The 14,569-nt window shown below is 36.9% G+C and overlaps 1 protein-coding gene across 1 annotated transcript in view; it reads left to right on the top strand.

Moving 5' to 3' along the window:
• The window catches only part of LOC109214682 (protein fluG), a 14,889-nt gene extending 352 nt beyond the window's left edge, over positions 1-14,537 (top strand). The window contains exons 2-18 of the mRNA XM_019378624.1: positions 3,267-3,518; positions 3,798-3,862; positions 3,968-4,083; positions 4,158-4,263; positions 4,401-4,557; positions 5,185-5,280; positions 5,478-5,526; positions 7,094-7,365; positions 7,885-8,057; positions 8,792-8,912; positions 8,982-9,034; positions 9,202-9,331; positions 10,006-10,151; positions 11,230-11,418; positions 12,598-12,830; positions 13,459-13,601; positions 14,074-14,537. Coding sequence (XP_019234169.1) covers positions 3,267-3,518; positions 3,798-3,862; positions 3,968-4,083; positions 4,158-4,263; positions 4,401-4,557; positions 5,185-5,280; positions 5,478-5,526; positions 7,094-7,365; positions 7,885-8,057; positions 8,792-8,912; positions 8,982-9,034; positions 9,202-9,331; positions 10,006-10,151; positions 11,230-11,418; positions 12,598-12,830; positions 13,459-13,601; positions 14,074-14,136 — 2,364 coding nt within the window. The 3' untranslated portion in view covers positions 14,137-14,537. The remainder of the gene's footprint in view (positions 1-3,266; positions 3,519-3,797; positions 3,863-3,967; positions 4,084-4,157; positions 4,264-4,400; positions 4,558-5,184; positions 5,281-5,477; positions 5,527-7,093; positions 7,366-7,884; positions 8,058-8,791; positions 8,913-8,981; positions 9,035-9,201; positions 9,332-10,005; positions 10,152-11,229; positions 11,419-12,597; positions 12,831-13,458; positions 13,602-14,073) is intronic.
• The last annotated feature ends 32 nt before the right edge of the window (positions 14,538-14,569 follow it).

The raw sequence follows: 14,569 nt of genomic DNA, 5'->3' as shown, positions 1-14,569 counted from the left end.
CCCTTTACCTTTACGTCTCTCTCCCCCCCCTCCCCCCCCCCCCCCAAAACCCCAAAAACAAAAAAATACTTTTTACAATCTATAGATACAAGTACATGTATGTGCTCTCCTTACGAGTTTGGGTGTGTGCACGCTGCCAAAAGATGGTAGAAGTAAGAGTTACCCCGTTGGTGGGAGTTAACAAATACCCAATGAAAATAGTTGAGGCCCGATAGCTGTGTTGGTGGGAGATTGCTCCACAATAGAACCAGTACTTTCCACGTGGAACATAAACTTATGTGTAAACAATTACTAAAATTACAATAAATTTGGATATGAACCCATAGAATTAAAATCCTAAATCAGCTTCTGCCAATGAAGTAGTCGAGGTTAGTAGTTGTGCTAGTGGGAGATAGTAGGCACCCGACAAAATAGTCGAGGCTGGTACCTTCGATGGTGGAGATAGCAGGTACCGGGTGAAATAATGGGTTAGGTGGCCTGGATACCAGCACTATAAAAAAGAAAAAGAAGAGGAAAAAGGGAAAAAAGGGGTTCTACTTCATCACTTTCACAGATTATGAGAGGGAAAGGGACATCTGATATTTAAAACTAAATATGTACTATAACATACCAGAAGTACCATGAGTAACTAGTAGTGACTGTCTTTATATGCTAAATATTACAGTTAAAGATCTGGAGGGAAGATTTCGTGTTGTGTAGAAAAGACTTAAACTTTCTTGTGTGAATGGAAATGTGAAGGCGTTCTTAAAAACTTTCAACTCTTTTCAAAGGCACAAAATTTGAAACATATTGTAAAGCATCAATGTATAATTTGAGACTTCTCAAACATAAGCCGCGCAATGCAGTGCAATCAAGCATCACCAATTTATTAGAACCACATATCATGAAGATAATATGTAGTGCTGGTGTATTGAATGCTTCTGGAAGTAGCATTCATTGGTTTTCTGAGGCAATGAGAGATAATTTGCCTTGTTCTCCATAACTGAGATGGGGTCATGCTCTTCAAGTTATGGTCATCTTATTTATTGTGATATGTTTGTATGCAGTAAACTTTGTGGGGCTTCTTTTGCTCAAGCAATTAACTGGCCAAAGTTGCTCAGATTTGTTGCCATAAAGGGGGGTTGGCGTAAAGGTAGAAACATAGTTAGGATAAAGGGATTTTTAGATTTCCTTTAAGCAAAAATGGGCTTTAATTTGTGCTTGAAAAGCGTGAAAATCAGGGCTTAGTTTTAGCTGGAAAAGCAGTGGCCAGAATAAGGAAAGAAACAAAAGAAAAGAATCACTCTAGGAATCACTCCTGGGGTCCTTAGACTTAATCAAACAATCCAAAGGAAACAAATTTGCTTATAAAATTTTCTATTTGGCCAATGAATTGAGCATTGCAGCATATATCTAGACTCGCTTAAATTACTAAATTTCTGTTGCAAAGCAAATTCAAAATTTTAAAGCTCCAAGTAAAAAAAGGGCAGCCGAATGCACAAAGCATCCCGCATTCACGCAGGGTCCGAGGAAGGGCTGCACCCCTAGGGGTGTGATGTAGACAGCCTACCCTAATGCAAGCATTAGTGACACTAGAAAACTCTAAGTAGTCTGTTATAATTAGAAAATCTTAATTTTCAACTAACTTCAGGAATCCAGAAGATTACCAAGACTATCCGTGGTACTGGAAAATTCCAGAAACCTATTAATTAACTGAAAACTATAAGTGCCGAGCGCAAAATAACATAAAATTGATGCTCGCTAGCAAAAGATAGTATAGTATGATTATCGTTTCCACAGTGATTGGATTTAAACAATGCTCTAGTAATTCCTGGTTTAACTGGTATTTAGGATGATCCTCCAATAAATTCAAGCAATTAAACAGTAATCAAATCCATAAACAACAACCAAGTCACTAAATCATGGCTAACCCTAAGGTAAATTACTCCATAATTATGGAGGAAGTCATCACAAATATAATTAAAGAGTGAGAAAGCATCAATCTAATGTTACAATCCAAACTCCGGTATTGAATTTATGGAAAGATGATGAAATCCTGTGTCTTGTAGCCTCTAATGCTCTCCCAAAGCTTCCAAGATCAAAAGTCCCTTCAAAAACATCTTTTTGATGTATTTATACCCTGTAGGAGTGGGCCTTGGCGAAATTATCTTTTCCAAGTCGAAACAGGAAAGTACTCTGAGAAAATTACACAGGCGCGCCACGCCTTGCACCGCCCCACGGGGGCATTAGTGGGGAAGTTCAGAGAGCAGGTTCTGACGGGCAGCAGCAGAAATACATTGCCGTGCCGCACAATGCGACGCATGAGGTGTCGCACATTTGAATTTCTTCTGTCGCCTCTTTTTGTTTGTCTCTTATGAATTTCGTTTGCCTCTTTTCGTTTCGCACATGGAATTGCATTTTTTTCAAAGTCCCAACATGCCTCACGTGGCCATAGTTTTGGCCTTTAACATTTTTCTTCATTTCTTCCCTATACATAATCGATCCTTGATCCTCGAATTCGATCCCGGCTTTAATTCTCAAACTTCTACTCAGACCGTAAAGTTCTCTTTTACTCATTTAGCTCCAAAAATATGTCTTAGCTCGGAATCTCAACCTACACAACAAAAGATACGTAATGAGTATAAATTGTCTATATTTTAGCTCAAATAAAATTAAAGTGTAGCAAACAATAGGTGAAAAGTAGCCAAAAAATTGTATTTCTGGCCTACCATCAACAAGATAATAGAATAAGAGTAAAGACATAAATAAACTCGATTTTCTGATTACAAATCAAAATAAGCAAGCCTCCAAATTTAGCATATTCTTTAAGACTGCATGAAGATCATTCCGCGCTTGGGTAGGACAGGAATGCTCCATGGATGTTATTTTTCTTAATTCAGATTGTAAAAGATAGTTATAACGCAATGCTGCTAGGACCAATAAATGTGATATAAGTCTAGGCTTCCTGCCGTAATTTTGTTTTTATGTTCTTTCTTGGCAGCATGTTTGTGTTCCCCATCCATTACGCTCAATGATGTGTCTCGCTTTAGTACATTTTGGGGTGAAAAGGTCTTACATGAAAGTGTCAACTTAACAGTCGCTAATTATTTTGATATTGGAATTACTTCCGTTGTTTCTGGCCTAGAACATGCGCGAAAATGTTCCTGCCGTTACCTTTTTGTTTATTTATGTGGAATCATGTTAGCTTTGTCATTCATGAATCTAGTTCTAGACATTTATCTTCTTGCTCTTTGCAATTCTTCTTAAATAATTGTATCTTCATTTAGAGAAGCCTAAAGGAAATTGCTCAACTATATGGCTCAAGCTTATCCTTACATGCTGTTCAAGAATCTCGCCAGCGCTTTGGGTTAGAGTCGAGCTCTGCTATATGCTTCAAAGCTGCAAAAATCTCTGTATTACTTATTGATGATGGAATTGAGTTGGACAAAAAGCTTGACATCAAATGGCATGAAAGTTTTGTACCAACAGTTGGTAGAATACTGCGAGTTGAGCGTATTGCTGAAATGATTCTTGAGAAGGTAATGATTAATAATTATTTTGCAGCATACTGCAATTATTGAATGTGTTAGTGGAATCATGCTGATGAACTAGAAGGGAGTATACATGTAGTGGAGGGACTAGGAGTTCTTGAATCATTCTGCATTGGTTGTTCTAAATGTTGTATCTCTGGCACAAAGGGAGTGTGCTCATTTTGTTGACATATTATCATGTTTAGAATACTCTTTCTTTGTTAACTCTTTCTACGCCTCTTAGTTTTGTTAATGTCTTTCTCCTCTCCTGTGCTATTATATTTCCAGGGTTCAAATAGAACAAAATGGACACTGGGATCATTCATGGAGATTTTCACCGAGGAATTGAAGTCATATCCTTTGATTATCTGTCAATATATTCCAGAATAGTGCGAAAACATTTTCTTCTTGTTCCTAAGGAATTATGGTTCCAAAAGGTTTTCCTATCTTTTTAATACAGTAGCACATAAAGTTCTTGCATTTAAAAGTATAGTAGCATATCGCAGCGGTCTTGCAATTAATACAGAAGTCACCGAAAAGGAGGTTGAGGAGGGCTTGAGTGATGTTTTATCTGGTGAGTGTTCCGAAATGTGGGGTTGTAATAGACCACAATTGAGCAGGTCATTCTGATAATTTCTGTGTTTCCAGCTGGGAATCCAATCCGAATCTCAAATAAGAGCTTCATTGATTATATCTTCGTGCACGCTTTGAAGGTGGCTCAAAGTTATGACTTGCCAATGCAAATACACACAGGGTAACTAAAAGATTATCTTTGAAATAGATAGCTCCGTCTCCTTCTTCTTTCTAGATTTTATCAAGTCAACAGTTTTGAGCCTTTTGCTTCTTGCATGGTATTCGTCTAGGCAACATTGTTTTATTTCTTCATTTCAGTTTTGGGGACAAGGATCTGGATCTCAGGCTAGCTAATCCCCTTCATCTTCGAAATCTTCTCGAGGATAAGAGATTCTTGAAGAGTCGGTTAGTGCTTTTGCATGCATCCTACCCTTTCTCAAAGGAAGCTTCATATCTGGCTTCTGTGTACCCCCAAGTGAGAATTTTTGTCCTCCATCTGAAATCATCAACATGTAGATGCTATGTATTAACACATCTTTTACTTGGAATTCTGTATAACTTGCCACGTAGGAGACATTTCAGCATATATTGCTGACAATTGTTGAGAGTCCCACATATGTATTAACACATCTTCTACTTGGAATTCTGTATAACCTGCCGCGTAGGAGACATTTCAGCATATATTGCTGACAATTGTTGAGAGTCCCAGTGTCCCACATCGGTGGTAAAAGGGATGGATGGTCTCTTTTAGATGGCTTGGGCAATCCTACCTCTAGAGCTAGCTTTGGGGATTGAGTTAGGTCCAAGGTTCATTTCTTTATCATGGTATAAGAGCAGGACCCGTCCCAATCTTGGTTTCCCGATGTTGGTCCCTGATATTATATTGTCCATGTTCAAATGTTTAGTCCTAGGCGTGGGGGGGTTGAGACTCCCACATCGGTGATAAAAGAGATGTGTGGTCTCTTTATATGGCTTGGGCAATGCTCACCTCTAGAGCTAGCTTTTGGGTGGAGTTAGGTCCAAATTCCATTTCTTTATCAACAATGAACATTGTATTTTTTGTCTTGGTTCTTTCTAACAGGGCCAATGTCTTTTGTTTCAGGTCTATCTTGATTTTGGGTTGGCAATTCCTAAACTTAGCTTCCATGGGATGATATCCTCAGTTAAAGAACTCCTGGAGCTTGCCCCAATGAATAAGGTTGTCTATGTACTTAAAGATACACTTGAATAGTACCTTACCTTATCCAAATTATATACTGAAGTACTTGTATAACTTATTTTTCTAGTTCAGGCTGCAGATTTCTATATTCTTAGGTTGACTGCTCTTTCAGAGCCTTAATAATTGCTTCGTTTTAAGAGTGAATATTTTCCTATGTAATGTTTGGATATCAACAGGTTATGTTCAGCACTGATGGCATCGCATTTGCTGAAACCTTTTATTTAGGTTTGTCCTGAATTCTTTTTTTTTCCCATCTCATATCATTAGAGCATGACATGACAAGGAAATAATTACTACAGAAGCTGTAAGAAAGAAAAATAAAAGGTTATTAAAAAATTTATTGAATATGTTTAAAAGAAATGGGAATCCTGCTTGATGAGGTTCAGGAAAAAAAAAATTTAGAGGCACATTTATCGATTTGATAAGGAAATAATTCCTTCAGAAGCTGTAAGTGTGAGAATGCATGGAAAAAAAATTCTATTTCTTAACAATAATACAATGAGCCCCATATATAAGTATTCTACTCCTACTACATATAGGATTAGGACATATTCTACTCCTACTATATATGGGACTAGGACATATTCTACTCCTACTACATGTGGGACTAGGACATATTCTACTCCTACTACATATGGGACTAGGACATACAAATCATATGTACCGAGCTTGTTACATATGTAACTAATACGAGGATCAGTGAGGGACTTGGTGAAAATATCTGCAAGCTGATCATTTCACATACAAGGTCACTAGACTTCCCCTTAGCAACAAAACCAGGTGGTTGCTGATAAACAGAAGTTGGCCGAAAGATTGCCGGAAAATTTTGAAAATAGCGAGACTAAGCTGAATTCCACACTACAAAATAGGTTCTAAAACACCACTAGAAACATTTTTTGCCTCGCCTGCTACTGGAAGAGAGAGCTGATGTCATTCTTCGCTTCGTTCGAGAATTAACTGCACATGAATATGAAACTTTTCTGGAAATTACTATTAACGCCAAAAAAGGACTGTTCACGCTGGAAAAAATAAAAGTTGGGAATTTGATGTAATTTATATGGGTAGGCTCGGAATCACCGGACGACTGATGTCTTGAAGAAGTTTTGTCAAAAAGTGGCCGGAATGGCTCACACGCGCCGGAAAAGTTATTGTAACTCGCCGGAACCCTAGTTCTTGCAGCGCGTGGGGGACTTTCTGCCGGAGTGATTGACTGTTTTCGAACAAGATGACAGTGTTGGTTTTCGCACAACACTTACCGATGAGGAGATAATGCAAATCATTCTTGAGTCATCAACCGGAAAGATGCACGATGACTGACTTTTCTGCTCCGATGGGACTGGAATTCCTGGTGTTTGGTCGCACAAGGGTTTCGGATCTAATGGTGGTACTAGTATATGCACAGTACCACTGTAGCAGTGATGAACCTTGGGAACAAGACAAGGTTGCCGGAAAATTGCACGGCGATGGGATCTTTCTTCCCGGATGTCGTTGGAATGACGCACAACGATGATTTTCTCACTGAAGCTCTGATACCATGTGACAATGCACGGGAGAAAAATCTATTTATTAACAATGACACAATGAGCCCTATATAAGACATATTCTACTCCTACTACATATGGGACTAGGACTATTTATACGTAACTATCTAACAGTAAGGAAGCAGAAAAAATAAAATTCTAGTCAGATAATAATATCCAACTTGGGTTGCAAGTTAGCTAGTGAGTTATTCCCTATTTTGTCTTCTTTCTAATCTGTAACTGGTACAATCTGGACTCGATTTCTCCTGCAGGTGCAAAGAAAGCGCGCGAAGTAGTATACTCTGTTCTACGCGACGCATGTGTTGATGGCGATCTTTCAATTCCAGAAGCTGTTGCAGCAGTTAAAGATATTTTTGCAGAGAACGCAAAGCAATTCTACAAGCTTGATGTTTCTTCAAGATATGCCGATGTCAAACCTCCTTTATCATCTGCCTTCCAGGAGGAAGAGCTAAATGGCTCATTGAAGGATGTCACATTTGTTCGTATTATTTGGATAGATGCTTCTGGGCAGCATAGATGCCGTGTAAGCTTTGCCTTGTTCATTGATGTTACTGTTTTTCCCTTAAGATTACGAATTGTTTAATGATACGCTTTTCAATGCCTGCGACCACCCAAATCTTTGTCCCACTTCGAGAAAGTGCAAGTTTGAATAACAAACGAAATTGAGCTCAACCTGGGCTGGTTTGTCGTCTTTTAATGTGATACACAATGTATATTGACTTCACTCTTAGTTTGTAAATAGCCAAATATAGGGAGCAGATTTATAGGATGCCTTCTTTATTTCTTTCCTTGGTATTTATAACGCTTACCTATTGGAATAATACACAAGTTGTTCTCTCCGATTCCTTGTACATGGTATCAAATACCAAATATCCGTGATTGTATCTGATGTTTTATATAGGTCAATTACTGGACGTTCAAGCCTTGGTATACTTATCAGGCTTTTCAATCACCTTCAGTACATGATATTGGACATTGTTGAGTTTCTATGTTCTAGTCAAAAGTGTATTGAATTTGTTCATACCTTGTGCATCAATTACAGGTTGTTCCACAGCAACGCTTCTATAGTTCTGTAGAAAAGCACGGTGTAGGCTTAACTTGTGCATGTATGGGCATGAGTTCAACATCTGATGGTCCTGCAGTGGATACTAATCTCACCGCTTCGGGAGAGATCAGAATCGTTCCTGATTTATCTACCAAATGCAGACTCCCATGGTACTGCTTAACGTCTATAAGTGCTTGGGAGATTCACTCTGTTCTTTATCCTTGAATTTTAAGTTTAAATTTTAGCCTCCATATGCTGGACGTTGTCTTCGCGGATTTCCTCTGACATATCATATATAATAAGATCAGAGAAGACCCTCGTCGGCTCATTCAAATGCTTAGCTATGGGATTCTGTCAACTGTGTTCTTATTGCCTTCTTATAAACATTACTGAAACCTTCCCAATTTTGTTGAATGTCTAGTTAACCAGATGTAAAGGGCAGAACTCCAATATCTGCACTTGCAAATAACCATGTATGGTGTGGGGTCAGTTACCTGGGTGCTAACAGCAGAAGCTCAATATAATTAAATAGGATTTGAGTTTAGCAGTATTATTATATTCGAAAATTATCGAGATAAGGTAAAAGGTAGAAAAAATAATCACGAGAAGATATGGATGTGAATCATCCGGACAAATCTTTTTCCAGAAATATTGATGCAATTTCTTCCATGATATCATGTGATATACTTTGTGAACACATAGGAAACAGGTAGAAGATAAAGGTACAATTGATTTCTCTAAAATTGTACACGCATTCATGTCCATTATCCAACTAGTTCGTTGTTCTATCTTCTCTATGACAAACGTATGGACCTGGCGTGGCAATTATTCAATCCAGTTTCCTTCTAACTTGGTTTGATTTTATTGTTTCCAAATCAAGTTTAATGTGCATCTTTTTATCCAGGGCAAAACAGCAAGAAATGGTTTTGGCTGACATGTTCATTGAGACTGGTAAAATTTGGGAATATTGTCCAAGAGAAGCATTACGCAGAGTCTCTAAAATTTTAAAAGATGAATTCGACTTGGTATGTTTATTATCTTTTTCCGCAACATCTGAAAGATCATATTTATCTAATCTATATCTATGTCTTCAGGTCGTGAATGCAGGCTTTGAAAATGAATTTTTTCTTTTGAAGAGTGTATTGAGGTATGTCAGCAAGTTTTCCTGTAACATTTTGTGTTTATATTATTCTGAGCTATGTCAGTCGAGTTTTCCCTTAATAGTTTGAGTTTGGATGTTCTCTTCCATGATATATGTGTTTGGAGATTCTGGTCTATAATGTGTTAGCGTAAACTTATAATGAAATTATACAGGAATGGCAAAGAAGAATGGGCTCCATTTGACCGGACTTCTTACTGCTCTACAGCAGCATTTGATGCTGCCTCCCCAGTACTTGAAGAGGTTTTCGCTTCTCTTCAGTCGTTGAATATAATAGTCGAACAGGTGAGTATCCATTTACTTGACTTGCAAATTTGATCTTTCTCACATTTCATTTGCGTACAGTACCACGGATATGAGGAGAGATTGTAGCATGCTTTTCCTTTTTCTAGTTCCACGCAAAAGCTTGATGCCGTGTAAACAAAATATGTTTATTTTACCCAGAGAATAAGTTGACAAAGTGTTGAGATCTTTTTTTTTTTTAATTAACAAATGACGATGGATGGTCAATACCTAAACCAACAGTAACATGTTCATTTTATGTCATGGTTTACATGGATAATTATTTCACAAAATCAACTACCTTTGGCCCAGCTCCTGAAAAAGAAAGAGAAGAGAAGGAATATAAGGAAAAGGAACGATCTTTTCATGTCAATCAATCAGTAAATCAACTATACCTCAATTTCAAATTAGTTAAGATTAGCCATACGTATCCCCTAAAACCATTTTGTTCTATTCTGGTCCATCCAAATAGCAGTTCAGTCATATGTTCCATGTAACATGTTCTCTTATAGTTCTATAGATATTACAGTGTCATGGCATAACATTCCTGCAATATAAACTGCATAAGTTTTTTTCTTTTTCCCTAAAAATAAGATTATAGAAAATATATTTTGGTACTATTTTTCAATTCAATAAAGACTCCTCCCACCCTGATGTTGTCTCCTTTAAATATACAGTTACATGCAGAAGCTGGGAAAGGTCAGTATGAAATTGCTCTGAAATACACAGATTGTAGTAGAGCAGCTGACGGTTTAATTTTCACACGTGAAGTCATCAGAGCAGTTGCAAGGAAACATGGGTTGCTTGCAACCTTTGTGCCAAAGTAGGTAGCATAAGTAGCGCAATCTCGGAATTTCCTCACATTACTTTTAGGTGCATTTTTTCATTTTACTTCTAGATGCAGATTCGCTTTTCTTTAAAGTGCTATAGCAATGATACTTTTAGTTCCGCATTCTGTATTTTTGTTGAAGCGCCATATGAAAGTTCTACCAGAAACATGACTGAGCATAACGTATTTCCCATATGACTCACACTATTTCTTACTTTCATGTCTTTATATTTGCTATAATGATATGTGAAATCTCAAGATATAATTTATATTTCTTTACCTTATTTGCTCGACTAAAATGTGTCGCCAGTGTAATATCCTTCATCAAGTGGTGTAAAATAAGAAACCTTTACCATGGCCAATTGGTGGATGCTTGCACGTTTTAAGATTAAAAACACTTTTGGGATCTTTTTTTGTTCCCTTTCAAATCTCTCTTCTTGTCATATACTCTACTAACTCACATGAAATTACTCATCTAGTGCATAGGTTCCTGCCGTTCAACCTTTACTCACACATGGGCAGTCCTGTTTTGATATCATCTTCACAGTTAATCTTGCCTATTACGTGCCTTTTTATATGCTCCCCATTAGTTCCAATTAAACTCTACTAACAACTCCATCCTTCTTGGTTATCAAGAAGAAAAAAAGCGAAACTCTGTCCGTCTCCCTTCTCAACCCCTCAACCAGAGATAGAGAGATGCTTGTGAGAGGAAGAGTTATATCTATACTGGAAAATGGAAAAAGAACACATGCTCTCCAGGGATGTTTCCCTACCTGGAGAGAGCAAAACAAAATTTATGAGCTATATTATTATGGAAAAGGTTCATAATGTTTCATGCAAAATAATTGTTTTTTTCTCTTGAGCTAAAAGAGTAAATGATGTTCCCTTTTCATTATTTTCTGAATTTACTTCTCTGATCATAAATTTACCTTACTTTTGAAGTAGCTTCTTAATTGCAAGTAACTCATGTGCTTATCTCTGGAGATTCTGTCAGGAGCCCAAGTTCCTTGTACTGTATGAATTTTTTCCAAGGGAATCCTCTCAGTTTGTTACCTTGTGGCCTTATTTCTAGGTATAAATTAGATGATATTGGCTCTGGATCGCATGTGCACATCAGTTTGTCCAGGAACGGAGAAAATGTTTTTATGGCATCTGATGGATCAAGTCGGTATGGGATGTCAAAGATTGGGGAAGCGTTCATGGCTGGGGTGTTAAATCATCTTCCTTCCATATTACCATTTACTGCACCACTTCCTAATAGGTTTGATATTTTCTACAATTCTGAATGTCCTGCTTCCTTTATATCTATTGGTGATTGATTTATGCTTTTTCTAGAGGGCTAATTCTTCAAAATGAGCATAGTTTCCGGATAGCAAAGTATTACTTACTACACTTTATGCCATGATTGCAGCACCATTGGCCCTAGTCATAAAGAGGGGAAATGTAGCTATAAAGAACTATATGGCTTCCTGTTTACCCTCTCTTTTAATAAGTGGAGAACTTGTAACTATATTGATTGCCTCACTCTGAAAATAACGATAATTTAATGACAAGTCAATTGTTTTACTCAATTTTTAAATTTGTGAATGACTGTCCATCAAAATTTTGTTTGATACAGGTTTGTGTAATTTATAGTTTCATTAGTTAAATGTTACATGATGAAGGACTATTGGTTCTTAAAGACTTAAAACATACTAGACCTAGTGAAAAATATTTGTCATGGCTTTGTTTTTTGCTTCATGAAATTATAATTAACGGATATTTATTTCCTTATAAAGTTGTCGAATTTGTTTGCTTCGACTACTTCATTCTGAAAACCATGACTTGGCTTTATATTTATGTTATTACTCATTTTTGGCTTTCAAAGAAATGCATTTTTCACTTAAAATCACTAAAATGGTTGGAGATTATTCTTTTCAGATATTTCTTTGAATATATAAAACTAAATACTTTGGTACTTAGATGTATGCTCAAGGAATTTCTGTATTAGACTCTTATTAGTGAAAGGGTTCAAGTAAAAGCTACCTTTTAAGATTAAATTTTTATTTTCCAAAATTTAACTATTTGGAGTACTATGAAGAAATTTCTTTGAACTTAAAGTAAATGATAGCAGGTAAGAGCTAGTCCCATCCTTAATATTCATGAAAGGGTTATGCAGAAAGCTTTTGAATTACGATACTTGGTGAGTTTATGTCTTTGACAAAATAGAAAACTTATAAATTAAAGAAGCTAAGGAAAATCACACTATCGGCACTCTTTTAAGTATTGTAGATAAGTTTCTTTCAGCTAATAGGAGTAGCTAGTAACCCAAAGTAAATAAGTTCCTTTATGAGTTGCCATTTTGGACTCTGTCTAATATTTCCTACTTTTTCCTTCCTTCCCCATATTCTCTTTGTTGTACCTGAAAATTGCTTGTTTTAATGCTTCTTCCTACGTACAGTTATGACCGCATACAACCTAACATGTGGAGTGGAGCGTATCTCTGCTGGGGGAAAGAAAACAGAGAGGCACCATTAAGAGCTGCTAGTCCTCCTGGAGTTGCACATGGCTTTGTAAGCAATTTTGAAATTAAAGCATTTGATGGATGTGCAAACCCATACCTCGGTCTTGCCTCCATAATTACTGCTGGAATTGATGGCTTGCGGAGAAACTTAAGGCTTCCAGAACCAGTAGGTAAGTTAGATGTCTTCTAGTAAAGTCTTCTCTACTTCGTCTTCCACGTTATATTAACCTCTAAGGCCTTTTTTTCCGTCTTGAACTTCATGTTATATTATAAATGCTTATGTATAATCCTAATTTGAAGTACTCATATTTGTACCAAAACTTGGCATTTAAAATCAGAACAAGGTCCTTCCACATTTCCCATTTAAGTCCCATCTTTAATGCTACCCTTTCGGATCTTTATTAGCTTAAGTTTGTGCTCTAGTTGTATAGAGCTGTACATATCTTCTAATTTGAGCAGATGGAATTGGGAGTGGTAACCATGTAAATATACATCAATTCCTAGTATTAAGGTGTCATTGTTTCTCCTCTCTGTGATTTGTCACACCAACATATGTTTGTGAGTATATTTGTAATAGCCATTGAGATTGCTTAGTTTGGTTAGAAACGAATAATGTGAGGATTATTCTATTCGTCTATGAGTACTTTTACACATGGCTTGCAACTTCTGCCTTTGTATAAAAATCCTATTGCTAATGCTGACACTTAGTGAAGTGAGTTATATAGATTTGATAACTCAATTTCCATCTTCACGTTTTTTCTGTTATCCGTCATTCCATTTTCTTTTCTTGTGAAACAGATGGAGATCCTGATATCCTTAAAGAGAATCTTCAAAGATTACCAGTGTCTCTCGCTGAATCTGTAGAAGCTTTAGAGAAAGATACGCTTTTCAGAGATATGATTGGTGAAAAGCTTTTGATTGCCATAATAGGAGTTCGCAAGGTACATTGCAAAGGATTCTACATGATACATGGATATGTTTGACATAATTCCTCTTTTCACTTAACAACTGCTTCCCCTCATAAAATTTGTCTGGTATAATGAAATAAAGAATGATTGCGGCTCATCAGCATTAGCTCACATGTTATACCTTTAGATAATAGCACCTTATTTCCCTTCGATAGGGTATGATTCAAATTGATCAGTTGGATGTTTAAAGGCTGTAGGACTTGGAAGTGCTACTGTATTATGCCTTAATAGTCCAATTATCGACATAAAGGATGCTCAGATCTCCGTTTTGCATAATTTTGATACTGTTCTGTACGAACACAATTGCTAATAGTCGTAAAAATTGCATTTTTCCTTTGCAAAATCACGCGATTTATTACTAACAATATTGATTAACTGTATTTAAAATCCTTTCTATTCTCTAACATCTGTGGACATGCTGAGAATGATTTCCTGTGTTTTGCAGGCTGAGGTGAAGTACTATTCTGAAAATAAGGAAGCATACAAGGACCTCATATACAAATATTAGGTTGATCATATCTACTGTCAGATCAGTACTATTTTCGATTATCAAGCATCAACTGATTTTGCTGTGCCTTATTTAATTTCATTTCATTTGAAGGGGAGCCTTGGCGTAACTAGTAAAGTTGCTGCCATGTGACTAGGAGGTCACGGGTTCGAACCGTGAAAACAGCCTCTTGCAGAAATGCAGGGTAAGGTTGCGTACAATAGACCCTTGTGGTCCGGCCCTTCCCCGAACTCCGTAGATAGCAGGAGCTTAGTAGACCGGGTTGCTTTTTATTTTTTATTTTTTTATAATGCAATAGCTTAATAAAGCATGTTGGCAATTTTAGTTCCTGATGACTTTCGTATAACTTCCTATTATGGTTCTTGTTAGTAAAGATCAATAAGAGAATAATCTTTTGCATATATTAGGTGGGATTATATTCTGTGGTAATTCA

Source organism: Nicotiana attenuata, unplaced genomic scaffold, assembly GCF_001879085.1.
Source record: "Nicotiana attenuata strain UT unplaced genomic scaffold, NIATTr2, whole genome shotgun sequence".
Lineage (NCBI taxonomy): Eukaryota > Viridiplantae > Streptophyta > Magnoliopsida > Solanales > Solanaceae > Nicotiana > Nicotiana attenuata.
This window is presented reverse-complemented; position numbering and strand designations above follow the sequence as displayed.